The 22,751-nt window shown below is 38.6% G+C and overlaps 2 protein-coding genes across 2 annotated transcripts; one reads left to right on the top strand and one right to left on the bottom strand.

The window, feature by feature from the left end:
* The first annotated feature begins 8,033 nt into the window (after positions 1-8,033).
* Positions 8,034-11,023, top strand: LOC144713746 (ATP-dependent RNA helicase). Its single transcript, XM_078588422.1, has 2 exons — positions 8,034-10,168; positions 10,860-11,023. Exons 1-2 carry the CDS (start codon positions 8,130-8,132, stop codon positions 10,912-10,914), a joined length of 2,094 nt encoding a protein of 697 aa, XP_078444548.1. The 5' UTR covers positions 8,034-8,129; the 3' UTR covers positions 10,915-11,023.
* Positions 10,985-15,614, bottom strand: PFK5 (phosphofructokinase 5). The gene is made up of 13 exons (XM_078588423.1): positions 15,180-15,614; positions 15,002-15,083; positions 14,384-14,457; positions 14,152-14,263; positions 13,985-14,080; positions 13,770-13,871; positions 13,605-13,679; positions 12,495-12,636; positions 12,290-12,405; positions 12,100-12,204; positions 11,645-11,725; positions 11,377-11,505; positions 10,985-11,266 (listed from the first exon to the last, which is right to left on the bottom strand). Exons 1-13 carry the CDS (start codon positions 15,449-15,451, stop codon positions 11,099-11,101), a joined length of 1,554 nt encoding a protein of 517 aa, XP_078444549.1. The 5' UTR covers positions 15,452-15,614; the 3' UTR covers positions 10,985-11,098.
* Positions 15,615-22,751: the final 7,137 nt, after the last annotated feature.

A 22,751-nucleotide genomic window follows, 5' to 3' on the forward strand; every position in this document is an offset into this window, starting at 1 on the left:
AAAGAGAGATTGGTGATAAATAGAGACTCAGGACTCATTGATTATCTTCTATTTTTTTCAATTATCTTTTAGTTCTTCTCTAGAACCTGAACTTGATTAATATTCTTTTAAAAGTTTTTGGGGATTTCAACTTCAATTTGTTGAGAAAGAAAGAGAGATTGGTGATAAAGAGAGACTCAGGACTCATTGATTATCTTCTATTTTTTTCAATTATCTTTTAGTTCTTCTCTAGAACCTGAACTTGATTAATATTCTTTTAAAAGTTTTTGGGGATTTCAACTTCAATTTGTTGAGAAAGAAAGAGAGATTGGTGATAGAGAGAGAGTTAGGACTCATTGATTATCTTCTATTTTTTTCAATTATCTTTTAGTTCTTCTCTAGAACCTGAACTTGATTAATATTCTTTTAAAAGTTTTTGGGGATTTCAACTTCAATTTGTTGAGAAAGAAAGAGAGATTGGTGATAAAGAGAGACTCAGGACTCATTGATTATCTTCTATTTTTTTCAATTATCTTTTAGTTCTTCTCTAGAACCTGAACTTGATTAATATTCTTTTAAAAGTTTTTGGGGATTTCAACTTCAATTTGTTGAGAAAGAAAGAGAGATTGGTGATAAATAGAGACTCAGGACTCATTGATTATCTTCTATTTTTTTCAATTATCTTTTAGTTCTTCTCTAGAACCTGAACTTGATTAATATTCTTTTAAAAAATTTTGGGGATTTCAACTTCAATTTGTTGAGAAAGAAAGAGAGATTGGTGATAAAGAGAGACTCAGGACTCATTGATTATCTTCTATTTTTTTCAATTATCCTTTAGTTCTTCTCTAGAACCTGAACTTGATTAATATTCTTTTAAAAGTTTTTGGGGATTTCAACTTCAGTTTGTTGAGGAAGAAAGAGAGATTGGTGATAAAGAGAGACTCAGGACTCATTGATTATCTTCTATTTTTTTCAATTATCTTTTAGTTCTTCTCTAGAACCTGAACTTGATTAATATTCTTTTAAAAGTTTTTGGGGATTTCAACTTCAATTTGTTGAGAAAGAAAGAGAGATTGGTGATAGAGAGAGAGTCAGGACTCATTGATTATCTTCTATTTTTTCAATTATCCTTTAGTTCTTCTCTAGAACCTGAACTTGATTAATATTCTTTTAAAAGTTTTTGGGGATTTCAACTTCAATTTGTTGAGAAAGAAAGAGAGATTGGTGATAGAGAGAGAGTCAGGACTCATTGATTATCTTCTATTTTTTTCAATTATCTTTTAGTTCTTCTCTAGAACCTGAACTTGATTAATATTCTTTTAAAAGTTTTTGGGGATTTCAACTTCAATTTGTTGAGGAAGAAAGAGAGATTGGCGATAAAGAGAGACTCAGGACTCATTGATTATCTTCTATTTTTTTCAATTATCTTTTAGTTCTTCTCTAGAACCTAAACTTGATTAATATTCTTTTAAAAGTTTTTGGGGATTTCAACTTCAATTTGTTGAGAAAGAAAGAGAGATTGGTGATAGAGAGAGAGTTAGGACTCATTGATTATCTTCTATTTTTTTCAATTATCTTTTAGTTCTTCTCTAGAACCTGAACTTGATTAATATTCTTTTAAAAGTTTTTGGGGATTTCAACTTCAATTTGTTGAGAAAGAAAGAGAGATTGGTGATAGAGAGAGACTCAGGACTCATTGATTATCTTCTATTTTTTTCAATTATCCTTTAGTTCTTCTCTAGAACCTGAACTTGATTAATATTCTTTTAAAAGTTTTTGGGGATTTCAACTTCAGTTTGTTGAGGAAGAAAGAGAGATTGGTGATAAAGAGAGACTCAGGACTCATTGATTATCTTCTATTTTTTTCAATTATCTTTTAGTTCTTCTCTAGAACCTGAACTTGATTAATATTCTTTTAAAAGTTTTTGGGGATTTCAACTTCAATTTGTTGAGAAAGAAAGAGAGATTGGTGATAAAGAGAGACTCAGGACTCATTGATTATCTTCTATTTTTTTCAATTATCTTTTAGTTCTTCTCTAGAACCTGAACTTGATTAATATTCTTTTAAAAGTTTTGGGGATTTCAACTTCAATTTGTTGAGAAAGAAAGAGAGATTGGTGATAGAGAGAGAGTCAGGACTCATTGATTATCTTCTATTTTTTTCAATTATCTTTTAGTTCTTCTCTAGAACCTGAACTTGATTAATATTCTTTTAAAAGTTTTTGGGGATTTCAACTTCAGTTTGTTGAGGAAGAAAGAGAGATTGGTGATAAAGAGAGACTCAGGACTCATTGATTATCTTCTATTTTTTTCAATTATCTTTTAGTTCTTCTCTAGAACCTGAACTTGATTAATATTCTTTTAAAAGTTTTTGGGGATTTCAACTTCAATTTGTTGAGAAAGAAAGAGAGATTGGTGATAGAGAGAGAGTCAGGACTCATTGATTATCTTCTATTTTTTTCAATTATCTTTTAGTTCTTCTCTAGAACCTGAACTTGATTAATATTCTTTTAAAAGTTTTTGGGGATTTCAACTTCAATTTGTTGAGAAAGAAAGAGAGATTGGTGATAGAGAGAGACTCAGGACTCATTGATTATCTTCTATTTTTTTCAATTATCTTTTAGTTCTTCTCTAGAACCTGAACTTGATTAATATTCTTTTAAAAGTTTTTGGGGATTTCAACTTCAATTTGTTGAGAAAGAAAGAGAGATTGGTGATAAAGAGAGAGTCAGGACTCATTGATTATCTTCTATTTTTTTCAATTATCTTTTAGTTCTTCTCTAGAACCTGAACTTGATTAATATTCTTTTAAAAGTTTTTGGGGATTTCAACTTCAATTTGTTGAGAAAGAAAGAGAGATTGGTGATAGAGAGAGACTCAGGACTCATTGATTATCTTCTATTTTTTTCAATTATCTTTTAGTTCTTCTCTAGAACCTGAACTTGATTAATATTCTTTTAAAAGTTTTTGGGGATTTCAACTTCAATTTGTTGAGAAAGAAAGAGAGATTGGTGATAAATAGAGACTCAGGACTCATTGATTATCTTCTATTTTTTTCAATTATCTTTTAGTTCTTCTCTAGAACCTGAACTTGATTAATATTCTTTTAAAAGTTTTTGGGGATTTCAACTTCAATTTGTTGAGAAAGAAAGAGAGATTGGTGATAGAGAGAGAGTCAGGACTCATTGATTATCTTCTATTTTTTTCAATTATCTTTTAGTTCTTCTCTAGAACCTGAACTTGATTAATATTCTTTTAAAAGTTTTTGGGGATTTCAACTTCAATTTGTTGAGAAAGAAAGAGAGATTGGTGATAAAGAGAGAGTCAGGACTCATTGATTATCTTCTATTTTTTCAATTATCTTTTAGTTCTTCTCTAGAACCTGAACTTGATTAATATTCTTTTAAAAGTTTTGGGGATTTCAACTTCAATTTGTTGAGAAAGAAAGAGAGATTGGTGATAGAGAGAGACTCAGGACTCATTGATTATCTTCTATTTTTTTCAATTATCCTTTAGTTCTTCTCTAGAACCTGAACTTGATTAATATTCTTTTAAAAGTTTTTGGGGATTTCAACTTCAATTTGTTGAGGAAGAAAGAGAGATTGGCGATAAAGAGAGACTCAGGACTCATTGTTTATCTTCTATTTTTTTCAATTATCTTTTAGTTCTTCTCTAGAACCTGAACTTGATTAATATTCTTTTAAAAGTTTTGGGGATTTCAACTTCAATTTGTTGAGAAAGAAAGAGAGATTGGTGATAGAGAGAGACTCAGGACTCATTGATTATCTTCTATTTTTTTCAATTATCTTTTAGTTCTTCTCTAGAACCTGAACTTGATTAATATTCTTTTAAAAGTTTTTGGGGATTTCAACTTCAATTTGTTGAGAAAGAAAGAGAGATTGGTGATAAAGAGAGAGTCAGGACTCAGTGATTATCTTCTATTTGTTTCAATTGTCTTTTAGTTCTTCTCTAGAACCTGAACTTGATTAATATTCTTTTAAAAGTTTTTGGGGATTTCAACTTCAATTTGTTGAGAAAGAAAGAGAGATTGGTGATAGAGAGAGACTCAGGACTCATTGATTATCTTCTATTTTTTTCAATTATCTTTTAGTTCTTCTCTAGAACCTGAACTTGATTAATATTCTTTTAAAAGTTTTTGGGGATTTCAACTTCAATTTGTTGAGAAAGAAAGAGAGATTGGTGATAAATAGAGACTCAGGACTCATTGATTATCTTCTATTTTTTTCAATTATCTTTTAGTTCTTCTCTAGAACCTGAACTTGATTAATATTCTTTTAAAAGTTTTTGGGGATTTCAACTTCAATTTGTTGAGAAAGAAAGAGAGATTGGTGATAGAGAGAGAGTCAGGACTCATTGATTATCTTCTATTTTTTTCAATTATCTTTTAGTTCTTCTCTAGAACCTGAACTTGATTAATATTCTTTTAAAAGTTTTTGGGGATTTCAACTTCAATTTGTTGAGAAAGAAAGAGAGATTGGTGATAAAGAGAGACTCAGGACTCATTGATTATCTTCTATTTTTTTCAATTATCTTTTAGTTCTTCTCTAGAACCTGAACTTGATTAATATTCTTTTAAAAGTTTTTGGGGATTTCAACTTCAATTTGTTGAGAAAGAAAGAGAGATTGGTGATAGAGAGAGACTCAGGACTCATTGATTATCTTCTATTTTTTTCAATTATCTTTTAGTTCTTCTCTAGAACCTGAACTTGATTAATATTCTTTTAAAAGATTTTGGGGATTTCAACTTCAATTTGTTGAGAAAGAAAGAGAGATTGGTGATAAATAGAGACTCAGGACTCATTGATTATCTTCTATTTTTTTCAATTATCTTTTAGTTCTTCTCTAGAACCTGAACTTGATTAATATTCTTTTAAAAGTTTTTGGGGATTTCAACTTCAATTTGTTGAGAAAGAAAGAGAGATTGGTGATAGAGAGAGAGTCAGGACTCATTGATTATCTTCTATTTTTTTCAATTATCTTTTAGTTCTTCTCTAGAACCTGAACTTGATTAATATTCTTTTAAAAGTTTTTGGGGATTTCAACTTCAATTTGTTGAGAAAGAAAGAGAGATTGGTGATAGAGAGAGAGTCAGGACTCATTGATTATCTTCTATTTTTTTCAATTATCTTTTAGTTCTTCTCTAGAACCTGAACTTGATTAATATTCTTTTAAAAGTTTTTGGGGATTTCAACTTCAATTTGTTGAGGAAGAAAGAGAGATTGGCGATAAAGAGAGACTCAGGACTCATTGATTATCTTCTATTTTTTTCAATTATCTTTTAGTTCTTTTCTAGAACCTGAACTTGATTAATATTCTTTTAAAAGTTTTTGGGGATTTCAACATCAATTTGTTGAGAAAGAAAGAGAGATTGGTGATAAATAGAGACTCAGGACTCATGGATTATCTTCTATTTTTTTCAATTATCTTTTAGTTCTTCTCTAGAACCTGAACTTGATTAATATTCTTTTAAAAGTTTTTGGGGATTTCAACTTCAATTTGTTGAGAAAGAAAGAGAGATTGGTGATAGAGAGAGAGTCAGGACTCATTGATTATCTTCTATTTTTTTCAATTATCCTTTAGTTCTTCTCTAGAACCTGAACTTGATTAATATTCTTTTAAAAGTTTTTGGGGATTTCAACTTCAATTTGTTGAGAAAGAAAGAGAGATTGGTGATAGAGAGAGAGTCAGGACTCATTGATTATCTTCTATTTTTTTCAATTATCTTTTAGTTCTTCTCTAGAACCTGAACTTGATTAATATTCTTTTAAATGTTTTTGGGGATTTCAACTTCAATTTGTTGAGGAAGAAAGAGAGATTGGCGATAAAGAGAGACTCAGGACTCATTGATTATCTTCTATTTTTTTCAATTATCTTTTAGTTCTTCTCTAGAACCTGAACTTGATTAATATTCTTTTAAAAGGTTTTGGGGATTTCAACATCAATTTGTTGAGAAAGAAAGAGAGATTGGTGATAAATAGAGACTCAGGACTCATGGATTATCTTCTATTTTTTTCAATTATCTTTTAGTTCTTCTCTAGAACCTGAACTTGATTAATATTCTTTTAAATGTTTTTGGGGATTTCAACTTCAATTTGTTGAGGAAGAAAGAGAGATTGGCGATAAAGAGAGACTCAGGACTCATTGATTATCTTCTATTTTTTTCAATTATCTTTTAGTTCTTCTCTAGAACCTGAACTTGATTAATATTCTTTTAAAAGTTTTTGGGGATTTCAACATCAATTTGTTGAGAAAGAAAGAGAGATTGGTGATAAATAGAGACTCAGGACTCATTGATTATCTTCTATTTTTTTCAATTATCTTTTAGTTCTTCTCTAGAACCTGAACTTGATTAATATTCTTTTAAAAGTTTTTGGGGATTTCAACTTCAATTTGTTGAGAAAGAAAGAGAGATTGGTCATAGAGAGAGAGTCAGGACTCATTGATTATCTTCTATTTTTTTCAATTATCCTTTAGTTCTTTTCTAGAACCTGAACTTGATTAATATTCTTTTAAAAGTTTTTGGGGATTTCAACTTCAATTTGTTGAGGAAGAAAGAGAGATTGGTGATAAAGAGAGACTCAGGACTCATTGATTATCTTCTATTTTTTTCAATTATCTTTTAGTTCTTCTCTAGAACCTGAACTTGATTAATATTCTTTTAAAAGTTTTTGGGGATTTCAACTTCAATTTGTTGAGGAAGAAAGAGAGGAGCCTGTTGATGGCTTTTATTTTCCCTGTTTGTGTTGTATTAATTTATCTATTCATTAATCTTCTTACGGTATCCTGGTATCTTTCCATCAACTATAAGTCTAACCATCTGTCAGTTTATCCATCTGCCGATATCTCTCTCTCTCTCTCTGAGTTCTTTCTTGTGTTTTAGAGAGAGAAAGCACTAGAAAGCAGAAACCCAGTGGGCGGAGAGACAGGAAGTCTAGTTTCTCCCTTGTCTCTCTCTAATGGCCTACGTACCTCTCTATCTGTCTCTCTGTGTCTCTTTCTATCTATCTATCTATCTCTCCATCTCTATGTCTATACTCATTGTCTCTATCCATCCATTTATCTATCCATCTCTCTGTGTACTCTCACTGTCTCTATCTATCTATCTATCCATCCATCTCTCTCTCTACTCTCACTGTCTTTTTCTATCTATCTCTCTATCTCTTTGTCTGCACTCATTGTCTCTATTAATCCATCTATCTATCCATCTCTCTGTGTACTCTCACTGTCTCTATCTGTCTATCTATCTATCCATCCATCCATCTCTCTGTCTACTCTCACTGTCTTTATCTATGTATCTATCCATCTATCTCTCTTTGTCCCTCTATCTCTTAATTTATCTCGCTCTCTCTCTGTGTCCCTTTCTGTAACAGAATATCTCAGTCTATCTCTCTCTGTCCCTCTCTCAATCTATCTCTCTCTGTCTCTATCTCTCAGTCTATCTCTCTCTGTCTCTATCTCTCAGTCTATCTCTCTTTGTCTCTATCTCTCTGTCCCTCTCTCAATCTATCTCTCTGTCCCTCGCTCGATCAACCTCTCTCTCTCTCTCTCTCTGTCCCTCTCTCAATCTCTGTCTCTCTCTGTCCCTTTCTCGATCAACCTCTATCTGTCCCTCTCTCGATCAACCCCTCTATGTCTCTCTCTTTGTCTCTCTCTGTATCTATCTATCTCTATCTCTCTCTCCATCTCTCTCTCACTCTGTATCTATCTTTCTCTATCTCTCTCTCCATCTCTCTCTCTCTCTTTGTCTCTCCCTGTATCTGTCTATCTCTATCTCTCTCTCTCTCCATCTCTCTCTCTATTCATCTCTGTCTCTATCTATGTCCATCTCTCTCTCTCTCTCCATTTGTCGCTGTATCTATCTATGTCCATCTCTCTCTCTCTCTTCATTTGTCTCTCCCTGCATCTGTCTATCTCTATCTCTCTCTCTATTCATCTCTGTATCTATCTATGTCCATATCTCTCTCTGTATCTATCTCTCTCTCCCCAACCGATTTATACTGAGAAAGCAGTACAAACTCTTTCTCTCTCTCTCTCTCAGAGAGCTCTACAAGCATGACTGCGGCGACCTCCCTCCTCCACTCTCCCCGGCGACCCTCCCCCAAGCCCTAATCCTTCTTCCTCCTCCTCCCATGGCGGCGGCCCTCCTCCTCCTCCTCCGCAGACCCCTCTGCTCCCCCGCCGCCGCCGCCGCCACTCTTCCTCTCCGCCGCCTCTCCGCCGCCGCCGCCGCCGCCAATTTCCCCCAAATACCCGGCCATCTCCCCCCGGCGGCGCCGCCGGCCAGCGCCGCCGAGCAAGCCCAGCTCGCGGCGGTGCTCCGCCACTTCGCCCAGTCGGGCTGGGCGGCGGACCAAGCCCTGGCCATCTACCTCCCCGCCGCGCTCTTCCCCGCCGCCGCGAAGCGCTTCTCCGCCGCCCTCCCCGCCGCCGCCGCGGCGGAGCCCTCCCTCCTCCGCCGCCTCCTCGCCGCCGGCCCCTCCCCCGCCGCCGACCGCCTCCTCTTCCCCCTCTTCGCCGACTTCGCCCTCCGCCACTTCCCCCGCGAGCTCTCCTCCCACCGATCCCTCGTCCTCTCCGCCGACCTCACCTCCCCCCACGCCTGGTTCCCCTTCGCCCGCGCCATGCGCCGCCGCGTGGTCTACCACTGCGGCCCCACCAACAGCGGCAAGACCTTCGCCGCGCTGCGGGCCTTCGCGGCGGCGCGGCGGGGGCTCTACTGCTCGCCGCTGCGGCTCCTCGCCATGGAGGTGTTCGACAGGGTGAACGCGGCGGGGGTGTACTGCAACCTGGTGACCGGGCAGGAGAGGACGTTGGTGCCTTTCGCCGAACACACGGCGTGCACGATGGAGATGGCGTCGACGGAGGAGCTGTACGAGGTGGCGGTGCTGGACGAGGTGCAGATGCTGGCGGACCCGAGCCGGGGGTGGGCCTGGACGAGGGCCCTGCTGGGGGTGAGGGCCGACGAGGTGCACCTCTGCGGGGACCCCAGCGTGGCCGGGCTGGTCCGGCGGGTCTGCGGCGAGACCGGAGACGAGCTGGTGGAGGTGAATTATGGGAGGTTCAAGCCCCTGGTGGTGGAGGGGAGCACCCTGGGGGGGGACCTGACCCGGGTCCGGCCGGGGGACTGCGTGGTGGCCTTCTCCCGGCGCGAGATCTTCGAGGTGAAGCTCGCCGTGGAGCGGCTGGCAGGGCACCGGTGCTGCGTGATATACGGGGCGCTGCCGCCGGAGACGAGGCGGCAGCAGGCGGCGCTGTTCAATGAGGAGGGCAGCGGGTACGACGTGCTGGTGGCGTCGGACGCCGTCGGCATGGGGCTGAACCTCAACATCCGGCGCGTGGTGTTCTACTCGCTGGCCAAGTACGACGGCGACAGGGTGGTGCCGGTGGCGGCGTCGCAGGTGAAGCAGATCGCCGGGCGGGCGGGGCGGCGGGGCAGCCGCTACCCGGACGGGCTGGTCACGACCTTCGCGGCGGCGGACCTCGAGTACCTTGTGGAGTGCCTGCAGCGGCCCTTCGAAGAGGCGCCCCAGGCCGGGCTCTTCCCCTTGTTCGAGCAGGTGGAGCTCTTTGCCAGCCAATTCCCCGAGCTGCCCTTCTCGCAGCTGCTGGACCGCTTCCGCCAGAGCTGCCGCCTCGACGGCTGCTACTTCTTCTGCCGCCACGACCAGGTCCGGAAGGTGGCGGCGCTGCTCGACCGCGTGCCCGGGCTGTCGCTGCAGGACCGCTTCAATTTCTGCTTCGCCCCCGTCAACACCAGGGATCCCAAGGTGATGAACCACCTGCTCAGGTTCGCCGTCAAGTACGGCGAGCGCCGCCCCGTCGGGATCGCCCTCGGCATGCCCCGGGCCTCGGCGAGGAGCGACGCCGAGCTGCTCGACATGGAGGCCAAGCACCAGGTGCTGTCCGCCTATCTCTGGCTGGCGCACCACTTTGAGCAGGACACCTTCCCGCAGGCTGACAGGGCACAGGAGATGGCCGCCGCCATCGCCGAGCTGCTCGGCCAGTCCCTCGCCCGCGTCACTTGGAAGCCCGAGCCCCCCCGCCGCAAGCGCCGCCCCGACGACGCCACCGCTGCCGCTGCCACTGCCGCCGATGACAGCGGCACCGTCTACTTCCCCGAAGACGAGTTTGACTCCGAGCATGCGACACCTCGGCCTCGCCTCGCCAGGTCTGCTGTCTTGCACTTTGAATTTTGACCTCTTGCCGCTGATCTTACCTTTTCCTCTCTGTTGACTTTTGTTGACTTTGACTTCCTGTTGTCATTGAGTCTAGATTTCCTTTCAATTCTTACTCAGTTTGGACGTTTTGACTTTTCCTCTATCCTTGAGTGTTGACTTTTATGTATAACTCCTTCCAGCACTGCTGACTTGGACTTGGTGTCATCATGTATTTTAGATTTGCTCTGAATTCTGATTTTATTTGGACGTTTGACTCTTCCTCTATCATCGAGCGTTGTCTTTTCTATATGATTCGCTTGTATCGGTGACATTTAACTCTTCCAGCACTACTGACTTGGACTTTCTGTCGTCATTGATTTTCGGTTTGCTTTCAATTCTTACTAATTTTGGACGTTTTGACTTTTCCTCTATCATTGAGTGTTGACTTTTCTATATGATTGACTTGTATAGGTGACGTTGAACTCTTCTGGCACTGCTGACTTATGATTGACTTTCTGTCGCCATTGATTTTAGATTTGCTTTGAATTCAGAATTAAATTGGACTTTTGACTTTTCCTCTATCATTGTGTGTTGACTTTTCTACATGATTGACTCTGATTCTTACTGTATTAGTTGACTCTTTCAATACTGATGACTTTTACTCTTCTTTATCGTTGACTTTTGGCGTGTTTCATTTGTCAGGGGAAAGAAGGGGAGAGAGGGAGGAGATAGTTCCTCTGAGGGGACTGCCAGTTGACCAGGGAGTTCTTGAGTTTCCATCATTGACTTGTGAAATGGAAGGGAAATGTGTCTGATATAGGAAGATATTGTGAAATGAAGATATAACGGTTCATCTTTATTGCCAAGGCATGAATGGATACAAATTAACAAATTACTGTTTATTCATTGGGGGGTTGACAAACAGGGGAATAAAGAATTCGTCACTCAAAATCGGGTTGACCAGTGGAGGTCAAACACCGATGCCACATTCGACTGTTTGGGTCAACGCGGCGTGTCGAGGCAATCACCTCCGTGATCGGCAAGTAGACGTAGTGGGTGTTGCAGATCCCCACTGTTATTCCGCTGAACCCTGCAAATGCTCCATGGACCTGATCAATCAATCAAGCACACACCAATCATCTTTATTAGTCAATCTACCAGGTCATCCATCTCTCTCTCTCCAATATATATATATATATGCATGTATCTGCCATGTTACCGCATTTTGGCCAAGCACAGTGCAGAGGATGGCATCAGAGGCGTTGGCGCGGCAAGCGCGGATCATGTAGGTGGGGTCGATGTACTTCACATCTGCCGGAAAGCCTAATTCTTTGAAGTGCTTCTTGATCTGCAAACCCAGAGGTGAGATAATTACCACATAGAGAGAGATAAGCTAGAATTATAGATGGATATACAGATAGAGAGGCTGGATGTAGAGAGATGATTAATCGAAGATAGATTTAGATGTAGAGCGGTGAAGTGCAGGCCTTCTGCTGGATGTGGACACCAATATCTCCAAGAATCTTATTTCCTGATGCATCCTTCTCGTCTGGCTTCTCAATTAGATCCTGCAAAACCCACTCTCTCAGGAAGACACATAGATAGATAAAGAAGACAGATAAATAGAGAGAGAGAGAGAGAGACATACAGATAGAAGAATGGGAGAGGGAGAGAGTAAGGTTGACAGAGAAATGAGATAGAGAGATAGAAAGGAGAGGGGGACAGAGAATTGAAGTGTATGTATGGATTGATGGATGAATGGATGGATGAATTAATGAATGAATGGATGCATGAATGAATGGATGGATGCATAGATGGATGTATGGACGGATGTATGGATGGATGTATGGATGGATGGATGGATAGATGGATGGATAAATGGATGGATAGATGGATGGATGGATGGAGAGAGAGAAAGAGAGAGAGAGAGAGAGAGAGTCACCTGCCCTGCTCCCTCGGCAACGCATACAACAGCAGAACCCTTAGACCTGATGAGGTGCTCAAGATGCTGGAGAACACCATAGGGACCGTCCAGCTTGAAGGGAGCCTTCATGAAATGCCCCACATAATTTATGCTTGGGCTGATCAGATCAGAACTTGAATAAGACACAGAAGAAAGGCAGCTATCACACCTCGGGGATCAAGCAGATGTCGACCTGGCCACTAGAGAGAGATGCATGCATGGCGATGAAGCCACTGCTCCTGCCCATGAGCTTCACCAGCCCAATGCCGCGATATGCGCTCCTCGCCTGTAGCACTTGTAATGTCAGACCATTATTTTACATATAATTTAAATTTCAAGGAGGAAATAGAATATGAACATGAAAGTGGAAAGTTCCTCAATGTAGGCTGAGTTGATGGCCCTCTGCGCTTCCTCGACGGCGGTGTCGAAACCAAAGGTTTTGTCCATGAGGGGGATGTCGTTGTCAATAGTCTTGGGAACACAGACGACAGCCACCTTCAGCCTTCGTCGCCAGCACTACACATCCATGAAATCTCACATCAGATTCTCTAATCGTTGTTTCTTTGAATAAGGATGGAGGACAATGACAAATTTGTCATCCACACAGATCATTATCATCATCGCTATCCTAACTTCAGATGAATGACAAGGGCCACGACAACTAATGATCATCCTCTTCTCATGTAAGAGAATGGAGACAAGAGAGAGTCACAGAACAATTATATTCATCATCCATCGTTACCGTCCTCGTCATTTGCGTGCTTCTAAGACAGTGTGATGAATGTAGTTGAATCATTTACTTAATTCTCCTCAGATTGAAGTTCTCTTCCTCTACTCCCTCTGATGATGAGAGGACAATGATGAGTTGTGATCGTGTTATTTGTCAGCGTAAAGGGTGATGATGTCATTGTCATCCCTAGGGGCACACAAATTGTTTTGCTGTTATGATGTGGCACTTCACCCCCACATCAAACACCTATTTTGAGGCAAATAGGAACGTTGCATTTCATATAGTGCCACGCTTAATCTACCTGATACAATCATTCATATATAACTTAAAATGAATAGAGAAATATTGACATGTTTTGCCCTCTGTTTTCATTGTCAACCAGTGTTCCATCGTCGCCCAAGATGCATCCCTTTTCACCCAATATTTTTGAATGACTAAACCAAATTCAAGTTGCTTTTGTTTTGCTTCTACCGCACAGAAAGACGATAAAACAATTACGATCAGGATCTTTTCAGAATAATCATCATGATATTTAATGAATTCTTCCTGATGTGCAATGTTCCTCAAGTTTTTATCTTTTTGTGTGCATCATGAAGGTAAACACATTTTTTCGAGGCATATGTATTTAAGCAGAAGTTAAAAAAAACTCACTTCTTAGGCAGATTATGCGGTCTTAGATTTTATGAGAATGTTTTTCACAGAAAATACCACATGATAGCCATGAAATGTCCCATCGAGTCAAAAGTTAACCAACCTCATCATGTATAGCATTAGCCCCCGCATGGGTACCATTCCCACCAAGTATAAAAAGCATATTGATTCCCCTGGCCTGAAGAAATCACCAAGAATGTAAAAAAAACATCATTACCAAAAGATGAGCCAGGATTCTATAAAGTTCCCACCGACAAAAGCAGCGGACCTGGATGCTATCAACAATACTTGAGACATCACCACCACCTCGAGAAGTACCCAGAAAACTCCCACCAGCGAGGTTTATGTTCTGCACCAATCCCCTTGACAACTAGATTGACAAGAACAAGCGCACGAAATCAATAACTACTTCATCAGATTCCTTGAAAAAAAATTACTTTCATAAGATCATCACCAGTTTGTCTTTCCATTCATTTCACTCACTTGTATTTCTTGCAGATCTTTGTCGAAGAACCCGCGATAACCAAAGGGGATCCCCACAATCTCACTGACGCCATAGATATCCAGAGTGAACACAATCTGATGAAGACATCAAAATCCAAGATTAAGTTCCTAACATGGTCATGTTCAATTTGATGGCCAGAACAGACCTGTCTAATGACATCATTCAGACCAGGGCAGAGCCCACCACACGTGACGATTGCAGCTTTCACCGTGCTCGGATCAAAGAAGATCTGCTTGCGTGGCCCGGCTCGGTGCACCCTGTGGCCATCATGATCAGCAGGTCAGTCAGTGCTACAGAGGATTGGTAGCTGGTGCTTAATTTTCTCTAATAAAATCAAATGAGTTGAAATTAAAATTAGGGAAAAATAGGGCGCCAACCATTGTTCTACCCAACTGCATGCTGGATCAATGCACTCTGCACCAGCAGACGTCCGGGAAGAGTATTTAATCACCTGATGTAAGAAGAGTACAGGATAAAAAAAATCATCTGTTTTATCATTTTTACAGGCATTTTAATTTAAAAAATAATGCAGTTTAAAATACACTAGAAAGAATTCTGTCGCAATCCCCAACCCCCAGTGGTACTTGAGTCATATGGCTTCACCGTATTTCCTTTAAATACTTTCAGTCCTTCCCAAAGCATCACAGTCAAGATATTTTTGATCACTGTCTGTCACCATTGTCATCCTCCTATCTTTCTTGATATAAATCTCTGTTCCCATCCAAGACCCTTCCAAGACAGAGACCTATACCAAGATCTCTATCAAATTCTATCTTTCAAAACGCAGAACTCACATTCAGAATTCACAGTATGGACGAGAGAGAACAGCAGATCACAAGCTTCGTTCCATTTCTTCAAAAGAAGAACCAAAATAAAAAGAAGCAGCATCTCTCTTAAACCGTGATTTTTCTAGATAGAACTTGCAATCATAGAAAATCTTTAACATCGACAAAAATAATAAAAATGCCACTAGTGAAGAATTTTTAAGTGTGAACCTTCAGGAGTGCTCTATCGTCGTCGTCCACAAAATCACTCCTGTTAGAGCAAGTGCAGTTTCCATTGAGAACTCTTGAACCCCTGAATCGTTGAGTTAAGAAAAAAAGTCAATACAGACATCTCTAGAAACAAAACTCTAATGTGAGGAAATAAAAAGCAATTATAGAGAGAGAACACCTGCTTTTCAAGGAAAAAGTAGTGGGTCGTGGTTCCGCAGGAACAACATCCTTCAAATGAGGCAGATTAAACCTCTCTTCGAATTCCTCTTGATAACGTTTCTTCCAATCTGGATCTCTGAAATAGTCGTCTGGTTTTAACATGATGGACCGCACACGGGTCGGCCGATCTCTGTTCCTCACTCTTGATGAAAGATCAACAGGAAAAGGAAAGACGTGCCCTTTTGAAACGAAGACGGTGAATGGCGAAGAACCCATCATTTGAATCGGCATGAAATCTATAAATAGCGAGATCGGAGGAATCGTCCTGCAATGGCATTCAGTGGGCTATGGCGAATTATTCAACAAGCGCAAGAGAAGGAGAGAAAGAGGAGCAGACGGCAGAATCGCTCTCCCGTGGAATACGGAGAGTGAGGTGCAACGTCGACTTCTCCTTGATGTTCACTGCTATTTAATATATTTCGTAACGTTTTCAGAATTTTTTGTCAATTATTTGCATGTTTTTTTATTCAATCCCCCCGTAATAACTGGAGTTGAAGAACTTTTCAGTTATTTTTCGCCTTCTTCATTTATTTCTCATGTAGTAATTGTTGTGCAGCACTGCTATAGAAAAATTCTTCAATCAAATAATTAAAAACTATATAACGTAATATATCTCATTCAAAACTCCTTGGACAAAGTTGCAAAGATAGCACATTCTGAATGTTACAAATTTGTGCACCTTTGGGGCCTTGTTGAATGTGGGATACATTTGACTTTTTTATATTGATTTGAGTTATAAATGGAGCCTAAAATGGACTGCTTTGAAGATGTTTGGATAGTTATGATGCCCTTTTCTTTGATCCTCTTATAATAAATAATTATCAATAATATGCTTCATCATGGTGCTTCATCTCATGGAGTGCATTTTGAATGGTTAAGTTTTAATTTCATTATTTAATCTCATTTGGCCCTCTAAGGTCAAATGAAGGTGATGTACTATTCTTTATGAGACCTTTAGCAGATTTATTAGAATACGAGGTCTGCTCAAAGGAGTTGAACAAATTTCTATCCATGAACAAAATATGAGGATTGAATGATGAACAAGATTTTTGGCAAATGAATACAATATTTCACTTTGGGCTTTAATTTGGGAGAATAATCAAGCATGGAGGAGCTAAATGACTAAAAAAAGAAGTGCAGGAGCAAGAGTTGCCAATGCAGAAGCCACACAAAACAAATTCAATGAAAAGAGGAGCTAAATAGGATAGAGTTAATATACATATATTTTATTGGGGTCAGCCCAAGGCAAAGTCCAAACTCCAGCAAACTCTTTACCAGCGAAGTGGCTGGGCCAACCTACAGTGGTGCAGCTGTATAGGACACTAAAAACAGAACTTCCTTTTATGCATATATACCCCTTTCATTTAAATATCTTCATTAATCCTCATCTTTTGCAATAGACAATAACAAGAAGAACAAAGGCAGGCTGACAAGAAATTCTGGCCATGACACACCTGACGCCTGCCTATTTCATGGCCTTAATCATGGCCAACCATTCATTGTGAACAGATAAGATAGGTGAAACAAAACCCCTGGCTGCATCGATAAACTCTAAATACATCATGAAATCACGCATTTTGAGATCATTTTACCTGTAGCATCCTCATATTTATGTAAAATTTTAATGTCATGCACTAGATGAAGCAATTAGTAAAAATAAAACTTTTTAATATATAATATGTAGCAAAATTTACCAACCCACTAATTCTTACTAAAGATATGCTTAGAATACTTATGATTTTTATCTTCCTCCCTTCAACATGTTGACTTAAACTTTGCAGGGAAGGGTTAAAAATAAAAAAAAATAAAAAATTGATTTATGAGCAGAGCGCGTGAGTGCAGCCAGCCAGAAGAAGGCCACAACAGCACTCAAGCCGGCCATAGGCAGGCAAGTGCAGAGGCCCTCAATCCCAGCCACAACTGGCGAGGGTTGCTGCGACTAAGGTGACACTGGAAGCCCACTTAAGGCACAAATAGGGGCCCATAAGGCCCACACCGAGAGCCCATGCACATGAATGAGAGGGAAGTCTTACGTACTTTGATTTATAGTATCAATTGTAATTTTTATAGCATTTGATGTTTTAAAGTTCTTTGACATGGGATTTGCTTTCAATATTTCTTTCAACTTTGCATTGAGCTAGACTGACGAGCAATAACAAAGATCGCAATCCAACGGGTCCCCGTCCATCAACAGTCCTAAGAGGTCCTTCCCAAGCCATTGAAGGGGCCCGAAGGCCCCTAATTCTAGGTATTTTGAGCATCTTCCATAGCAGCAGTGGAGATCCCATCCGGTAATGGCTAGAGCAGGAGGGGCGTGACACCCCTCCGACCGCTCTTGAAGCTCCGAAAAGCCCTGAAGGAGGTTTGGAGCATCTTGGATTCACAACACGATGGAGGAGACAAGTGAGGGAGACCGCACTCCAAAGCTAGGTGGCAGTGACGGGCTTCGCCATTCTTGCTCATCAAATCAGGGTGACACAGGTTCTTTTATGACTTCCATCGTTAATTTCTATGTGTTCATCTATTTTGGGTGCTTGAATTTATTCACGACTAGAGATTGATCGAGTTTTCATAGAATTTGGTTTCGCGATCTATTTGAGGCATTTCCTCAAACACATGCTATGCATTGCAGGTCATGCCTCGTGGCATTGCGGCACCTGCATTTTTGAAATGGCTTGTCAGTAGAGATGTTCCCACATGATTTTCCCGATTTCCCAAGTTCTTATTGCTTTCACTTTATAAAATTAAATAAAAAATTATATACCTATCTTATTTTGAACTTTAGCGAGCATTCTGTCGAATACATCTCCTGTATCGACGTATCGTAAGTCCTATAAAGAAATATAAATATATAAAAGTATATAAATTTGATATATTAACTGTATAAATCATAGTCTACTACTATAGGTGACTTTATATATATACCCCCTTATTACCTTTAATATCCCCTTTATCCTCTCTTAATCACTATCTCCATCTAATTAATTAAACTCCGATAAAAATATATAAATCTATTATTACTACCTCTCCTTCTATTTAGATCTTATCATATCAATATATCAGTAGATATCTATATTCTAATATATATCCATACTAATTAAACAATCTCTACATTTCTACTTACCTTCATTCTTAACTTCTAATACTTTCTCTCTTCTTCTAATAACTAACTAAATACCTCTCACATCTTATTACTTTAAGGTCCTTATTCTTCGCAATCTAATTAAATCTTAATATTCTTTATTATTATACCTACATCCTATCAAAGATATTACTTACTATTAAATATATATATATATATATATATATATATTTAACCTTCTATCAATGGTATCTTACCAATATATCTATCTTATTGGTCTTATTTACTCCTTCACTACCTATATTACTATCATACTTAAATATAATATCTAATATTCTACTTCTTTAGTATTTCCAATATCTATAAATATATACACACACAATATCTGATATTCTCTCCTATCTTGTTCTCTTATTCACCAAATACTGCGCCTACTCACTAACTACTCATTTCTTCTTATACTCATTTATCTTTGGTGTTATTACTATGGCTTGTTCACTATAACTCAATTATTAAATATGCCTCTAAAGGCCAGTCCCTGCGGAGATGACCTCGCCCCCATTATACATTCGAGAGACTTTTTAATTTATCAAATTTAATTTGATTAAGGCAAATTAAAAATTACAATGACATTACAATTACAGATGCAATTTGCACGATCATGCAGAAATTGAAATCTCATGGGCTGATTCCAGCCATTCCATCTTTCACTAAAATCAATAGGAGGGCTAATGACTAATGCTACAAAAGTGTCTTTAAGCTATTATTTTACATGTTTCTAATGGCAAGTTGTGTTCGTCGGTACGATGAACAAACAGGTCATTTTTTCCTTGCCTAAGAATAATTTGATGGCTATCAAAAATGGGAAAATAAATGGTGTCATTTTTCATTTGGTAATAATAATTCAAAAGTTTATGTAGATACACAAAATGTTTTCATTTTATACATTATTAAGTGTTTGTACAAAATTTTAAATACACATAAATTAAAATCAAAAAATTCAAACTCAGCCGTTTTTTTAGTTGCTAAAAAATAACAAATGTATTCTTTTATTTCTGATATCCCACTGTTGCAATTCAATTCCTTTTATTGCTTTATTTTTTAATACATGCAACATTGTCTAGTGCAGACATGTGTCATCCACATCCGCCTAATTTTAGAGTATCCATGGATTCTAGACAAAGTTAGTCTTCAGACAAACAGCCAAAAACTAGATGGAAGTCTAATCAATGTAATTGGGCCATTGAAGTTATTCAATAAATTTATACATGGGCCTAGAGGTTTTCATACAAATGGTCTTTTAGGAAAATATACTTAAAGTTTAGGGGTATTTAGGAAAAAATCCCATAAATATAGGAAGGTCCTAAAAAAATTTACCTGAGCTAGAACTTTTTAAACCCCTACACTTCTCCCTTCTCCTCTTTGCTCATTTTCATTCCTGATGCGATCATGGCGTAATGACCATGGTGGATTGATAACGAGGCTTGTCAAGGTGAAGTAGTAAATTTCATGTGCCAGGGATTGCGTGGATACATCTCGAGGCTAAACACATGAACATCTCAACCCATCTTGTTGGAGGAACTGATAAATTGCAGATAAGATCCATGCACAAATGATTTTATCATCATTTTGTAAGTGCAATTATGATTCCATTCAAAGTCTTCCACTATAGGAATCCCTCTAGTTTTATCCCAATCAAGGCTATAGACCCCGATACGAACATTTTCATAACTCGGTTCTTCACGTTAAAGATTTCATCATTACCCTTACTGTATTTATATCTCTCTCCAGAATAAACATATAATTTCAAAAATATGGAAATACATCTTAATCAAAACACCATTGCCCTCAGACTAGTGTATATCCCCCCACTATAATTGTTTTTATTGAAATATAATAATATATATATATATATAAATCAACACACCATTGGAAATAAATCATCATCAAGACACCAAACCAAGGTTAAAAATTCTTTACTGACTTGGTTTGATGAGTTTCTACATTCTGTTTCTGTTTTTACCAATATTACATAAAAAAAATCAGATGATCAATACGATTAGTTATAGATTAAAATAATATTCACATTAATTCATAACTATTAAAGAATGATTCATAAATACTTTTATTCAGGCCATTTCTCATTTCTAAATTATGTTGGAAGGTGAGGTTATTCAAGCCGGGGGGAAAATAAAAAACCCCACATCATGTTGAAATTTAGGAAGTTAAAAATTAGCCATTGACTCTCATTTAAATTTCCTATTCATGAGATGCATAAAATGACCTGTTTGAAAGTTTTTGAGGGAAGTATGAGTTCATGCAGTATTTTGTGTGGGGTTAAAGTTGAAGTTTTGTATCTAGGCCTTTAGTGTATTTTTACATGAAGAGGTAGAATTATGTAGGAGAGAGAGAGGTGAGAAATGTGTTGAATGGAGGAGAGAGGAGAGGGGAACTAAAGAGAAGATTGAGGAAAAAATATGAGAGAGTATTTTAAAGAGAAATTGAAATTGACGTAGATGAGAGTGAGAAATGAATCAGAAGAGATGGTAATATACATAAGAAAATAGGGAGGGGAGAGAGAGGGAAACAAATAATGGGGAACAGGGAGAAGGCCAAGAGAGAGGAATACAAAGAGGAGGGAAAGAGGAATAAGAGAAAGATGAAAATGGGAGGGAGGAACAATAATTAGGAAAAGAGAGAAGAACGAGAACATATTCATTTCAATTTTTAGTATCTAAAATAAAACATCCAAGGGAAAAATTTATGGTGTTAAAGTAATAGCAGTTGCTTTAAACTGGAAAATATATTTTATAATATGCATACAAATGTTTAGCGCCTTAATTTTAATTATTTTTGGAAATAAATATTCAGTATGGGGAATAAATTTGATAATTCAACTCACACTACCATTTTAATCATCCTCAACGAATCTTGCGGATTTACTTCCATATTTTCTTTTTTAGAAACCTATATGATACTGAGATATTAGCAAAATTCAGTGTCACGAGCTTCAGAGAAATTTAGATTGATTTGATTGAATATAATGATTAAATGGATTATCCATCATGTTATATGTTATCTTATGATATGAAATATTGATACCACCATCATTATCAACTTTAACGATTCCATTCTGATGGTCTTCTGTCAGAGATTTTGGTATCCGCTCTCATTATCTAATATCCATCATAATAATGATATCTGGTATATTGATATCAATAATCCATATTGCAAGGCCTGATAACAAATATTAGATACATATACCATTAGTGGCGTCCTACCTTATGCTTCGTTTGAGTGTTGCTACAAAAAAATATGCTAATTTTGATAATAATTTCATGTCTTTTATGTGTTTATTTTTGTAGAAACAACAATATATGAATGTTGCAAAGGCTTAAAATGATTTGTCATATTTTTCAATAAATTTGTTAATTCTCTATTTATGATATTTTCCCAGAATTTTTTGAAATTTGCCTCATATAGAAAATATTTTCGTAAATCAGAAAAAGTATTTTGATTAATATAAATATTTCCATGGGTTTGGTATATTTTTAGAATGAAATTCTGAACTCTCCCAATGGTATGGTATTTTTATGGAATTTATAAAGTTAAATTCATAAAGAAAATAATTTTATAAGTCAGAAATATAATTAAAATTTTCAAATATATTTTTATTGAGTTTTTTGAAATTTTCAGTTTTCCTAAAATTTGGTGCCGTGCTGGAAATCCAACACATGGATTGGAGGAAAGAGAAAATCAGACGGCTCTAATTTCTCCAACTTCAAACAGTGATATCTAACAATCCATAATGATTTTCAGGGTCAAAATTTTAGGGTAGTTCTGTCTTCATTTATTTTATCCATTGAACATTCAAATCTATAAATAGATACCCCATCCTTTTAAAAAAGACACCCTGGGATTTTGTTTATAATTATGATTAACAGAGTGAGTTGTACATACAAAGTTTGGTTTGAGTCCACTCATGCATTCCAAGAGTGAATGCATCCGTTCCAGCGAGTCGTGTCAGGAAGACGGTTCTCGGACGGGACGGGACGGGGCGAACAGTAAGACGATTAACGAAGCAGGGATTCAGTCGGCGACGTGGCCCTCTTAGGAGCTGACAGATTTCGCCGTTCCGCTGCACCGCCGTCTCTGCTCCACTTCTTATTCTATTCCATCCTTTCCCCAGACGCAAGATAGGGCTGCCATTATTGACCAAGACTTGATCAACGATAAACGTAATCCGCCGGCCCACCTGAACGCCTTTACGGAGAAAGCCTCGGTCAACCGTAACGGCCCGTCCAGCGTTTCTGGGCACCGGCGCGGTGACCGTATCGGCACGTGCCTCGTCACAGTCGGCCACTTGGAGAGAAACCATTCGCGGAGACTCAGCCAAGTGGAGCACCCCCATCGGCCCGATCAAGATCCGACGGCGGACAAAGCCGCGGC

Source organism: Wolffia australiana, chromosome 16 (assembly GCF_029677425.1).
Source record: "Wolffia australiana isolate 7733 chromosome 16, ASM2967742v1".
Taxonomy (NCBI): domain Eukaryota; kingdom Viridiplantae; phylum Streptophyta; class Magnoliopsida; order Alismatales; family Araceae; genus Wolffia; species Wolffia australiana.